We start from the raw sequence: 4,182 nt of genomic DNA, 5'->3' as shown, positions 1-4,182 counted from the left end.
AAATAATGGACTTCAAACAGGTTAAGAATTCAAAAGGTTCAAAATGATCGAGTATCAAGTATGACGTAGCTGTGATCGAGTATACACGTATCGATTGTACATGTATCGAGTGACCACACATCCGGGTATCGAGTGACCGGGCATCGAAGATCGTGTGACGAGTAATCGAGAATCAAGTGACAAATAATCGAGAATCGAGTTCCTAGGTAGATTCAGGCGCATGGGGTACATCTCAGGGACGACAAGTAAAATCACGTGGATGAGATCTACAGAAGGCCACTTTCCATTACTTTTACCGGTAGCCATTTTTCATTTGGACCTCTCAAATGAGGTCTTCTGTACCAAAAATTCTTGTAATATAACCTAAATTAAATAAAATGGTCGAAAAAGAGTATTTAAATTAAAATTAATCTTTTCTAACATTATGATTAGAATTGTTAATGATTTATATTATGAAATGTAGAGAACTTGGAATGAAAGTGAACTCTATTGGTAACTTCCACAATAACATTTAAAACTAATATACAAAATTATATATATATTCTAGGGTTTAGAGATATATTAAAAAAACGTGGACCCATATTAAAAAGGTGATTAGCTCATAACTAGTTTGATATGGATAACTGAAATAAGCACAACGATCATCTTCGGCCTAAGAAAAAGTAGACTATCTGTTCCATTCAAAGTCGCCCCCATATCTGGGATTGGCATTATTTACTCGGATGCTATCTTCAGGCCTCGTGATGGTGTTTGCAATCGTATGCCAACCCATGAGGTGCGGCAAGACAAACTACAGAGTAACGAATTCACCCGTATCAGAAACGCAATCTTAAACATCCAAATTTACGAATTATAACCACATAATTTTGAGGAAAAACAAGGTTGACATTTATAGGTTGACTTAGTGGTAAAAAATCATGGATATAACAAAGGGCTTAGAGAGAAAGAGTTCAATCTATAGTGATTAACTACCTAGAATTTAGTTTCATATAAGTTTTCTTAACACCTAAATATTGAGATGTGCATGTAAACTGGAAAGAACTATACCTTGAAAGCCTCAACAAGTACAGTATACTCTGCTTTGGTGATAGGAATATAAATGCTCTCATCCACGTTGATTAGCTTGTTCTGAACACCTTGTGCATCAAAATGGAACAGAAATGGTAAAGGGGTAAGAAAAAAAAGACTTTCTCTAGCATCATTGCAGTTCACAGGATCAATGCTATCCAGAAAAAGAACTTTAAAAAAATAATAATCAATTTTCATTACGATAGATGATGATAGAGATGTAGATTATTTATTGAACTTAGAAATAAGTAAACCAAAAGGTAAATCAGGTTCTTAAGACTATTCCAGATGTCTAATAAAGAATTAGATTAAAGTAGGACAATTGAATTGCAGAAATCCATTGAGCTAGATATAAGCAAATCAGTGTTATACTCATTCTAACGACCCAGCACACACAGCTTCATCTGTACTAAAATTCACCCTCTCATGAGTCATGCATACAAACTTATCATATACTAATTCGCTCGTCTCTTTTAGAGCCAGTATATTTCATAGGAAGTGTACTAATCCTATCAGAAACCATCATCATAATTGAAGATATGAAAGGAAGTTTAATGGGGGAAAACAGTGGTGGGGTGATCATATCAAAGGGTTTGGAAATACAATGACACAAGTAAATGAGACATAAATACTTCCAACTAATTAAATTCCGTTGGAGGTAACGCATACCCTCGCTTCAACTGAACACTCAGGAATTCAGCATTAATATTCTCTCTCAAATGGATCGTAAAGGACTTACTGAGATTGAAGAAATGGCCAGAACCATCCGGAAGAGGCTCCACTTTTAGTATCTTTCTGACCTTCCCTTCATCACTGCAGAACAAATATTTTGTCGTCTCTTGTTATCATAAAATACTATATTTTCAAACCTGAAACGCTTTGTTTACAAACAACTTATTACGTAAAATTCATTTTATTTGGCAGGATGTACTCACAAGAAAGATGTGGTATTTGGCTACTAAAAAGATTAAGACATCATTGTGGCATAAATGTTTGTGCTAACCAAAGAAAGCACAATACATAAACATGAACATGGCACAACTAATGGTATAAATTTTGATTGTACTTGTAAAAAATATAAAAATAAAAATAGTACCTTTTTCCCTTATAGGGGTCGTGAAAGAATTCACAAGACTCACGTGGGCCAAGGGCAACTAGACTTCCCAATTCTGTCACTGATAATGAGAAGACCTATATACAAAAGTAATCTACTTTGGTAAGGTATCAAATAATCATACCCAAAAAAAAAAAAAAAAACTAACAAAGCAATTGTTTCAGCAAAAGTTCTTCACTGTGTCTGATTTCGTTTATTCTCATAGTAACATTTTCTTGAGAACAACTCAAGTTGTTCTGATTTCAAAAAAAATAAAAGAGTGATTTCAAATGCATAATGATCTTAACCTTTACAAGATATTATCCAATTATTGTTCTTGCAAATAGGTTGATTTTAGAAAATAGAAAAATGGTTGTTGTACACAGCTCCCAAAACATGCCTTGATATTTTCAATACCATCTACTTCATCAAGAAAATGATACTACTTTTCCACACTTCCAAGATGCCAAATATAGAACCTGTGGAATAGTAGTCAGCATTAATCTAGAATTTCAGTTTAGCTCATTAATTCAGAGACTTCCATAACTTAGGAGTTAAATATCAGGTCGTTTTAAAACACCTGTTTTCTGCTCCAATCATATTGACGAACACCAGCTGCAGGAGCAAATTGAAGCAATACAAATCCTTCCCTGGATATTTTGAACGCCCCTGACTAGCAAATTTTAAATGATTAATAACCTTAAAAAACTAACAACAAAGAAAAGCAGCATATCATGAATTATAGAAAGCTCAGAATTCAAGTCAGACATACATCTAGAGGTGTAAACTCGGGTGGCCTAGGCTCAACTGTAAGAGCAGCCTTCCCTTTGTATATCGAATGACCAACAAAAAACCTCGGTGGCAATGCAGCAGCAGCTACTAACAAACCAAACCATAATACTTCAGAACCCGAGAAATAAAAAAAACAACTAACACAAAACCCTTGAGTTAGGAGAAACCCTTTGAAATTGAGGAACAGGTGATAAACAAAAAGAGAACAAGGTCAAAATAATTCAGTCCATACACGGACAAAGAAAGTCAAAGCATGTTCTCAATGTCACAAATCCGGAGCTATATACTTCATTTTCCTTCCAACATAAACTAAAATTTCCAAATAGCATCAACCCTGCTCTCACCAACTGTAACCGACAGGAAACACGAAGTTCTTCTAAAAAAGAATTGAAATGAAACAGATAAGGAAGTACCTCTGGCGCGAGTTTGTGAGGAAAATGAATCGGTCTGAGAGCCCGGTTCGAAGGGCGACTGCTGCTGCTGCTGCTGCGTGTTCCAGGAGTATTGGCATTTCGGAGAAGGTTTGAGAGTAAGGAGTGGGCGAAAGGAGTTGAGGCTACACAGTCTGCCGTTAGAAAGACTTTCCGGCAAGAGTTCGGGGTTAAATGAGGGAAGCAAGGAAGAAGAAAGCCATTGAAGACGCAGCATCGTTTGGGCTTTGTCTTCGCGGCTATTCTATCGCGGTGAGGATTAGAGAGAGAACCGGCAGGAGTTAGATTAGAGTCGAACTCCAAAGTCCAAACCCGTGGCCCGCGCCCTACAAAGTTTATTTCCTTTCGCAAGCAAAATGTATTATCGATTGGTGTGAAAAGTGTATCTTTTAATGTATTCTTTATTTTTTTAGTACAATATCATGTAGATGGGATCCAACATTCAACCTCTTGGGAGTATAGTTATATTAATGGTTGTTTAACTAAGCTTACTTTGATAAAAGATTATCATTCTTGTAGTATGAATATGCAGTTTTTTAGTACACGTGCGAATTTGAACTGCAAATTTCTAACATTTTAAAGTTTTTTTTTACCTTTTCTTTTCTAAAGTTCAACTATATATGTGTAAATGGGTATTTGGAACACCAATTTAGAATGGATTGAGTGAGCTATAATAGGCCAACGTTTGGGTAGTATGTCAAAATAATGGAGGTAAGGGTTATTTTAAACCATAGTTTTCTATGGTAACACTATTTACAACTCAATAGTTAAAATAATCAACTCTTTCTCCCTTCAATA

The 4,182-nt window shown here is 35.4% G+C and overlaps 1 protein-coding gene across 2 annotated transcripts; it reads right to left on the bottom strand.

Annotated features, from left to right (window-relative positions):
• Positions 1-468: 468 nt before the first annotated feature.
• On the bottom strand, positions 469-3,727 carry LOC120075186 (single-stranded DNA-binding protein WHY1, chloroplastic-like). Of its 2 annotated transcripts, none has more exons than XM_039028382.1 (7): positions 3,367-3,727; positions 2,934-3,040; positions 2,742-2,834; positions 2,165-2,259; positions 1,808-1,881; positions 1,048-1,136; positions 469-790 (listed from the first exon to the last, which is right to left on the bottom strand). In XM_039028382.1, exons 1-7 carry the CDS (start codon positions 3,599-3,601, stop codon positions 668-670), a joined length of 816 nt encoding a protein of 271 aa, XP_038884310.1. In that variant the 5' UTR covers positions 3,602-3,727; the 3' UTR covers positions 469-667. The 2 variants fall into 2 exon arrangements, with proteins under 2 accessions (XP_038884310.1, XP_038884311.1); XM_039028383.1 differs by having other exon boundaries at positions 2,934-3,037; positions 3,367-3,726.
• Positions 3,728-4,182: the final 455 nt, after the last annotated feature.

The sequence above is a fragment of the Benincasa hispida genome, chromosome 4 (genome assembly GCF_009727055.1).
Source record: "Benincasa hispida cultivar B227 chromosome 4, ASM972705v1, whole genome shotgun sequence".
Classification (NCBI taxonomy): Eukaryota; Viridiplantae; Streptophyta; class Magnoliopsida; order Cucurbitales; family Cucurbitaceae; genus Benincasa; species Benincasa hispida.
The sequence above is the reverse complement of the archived record's forward strand: the minus strand, read 5'-3'. Positions and strand labels throughout refer to the sequence as shown.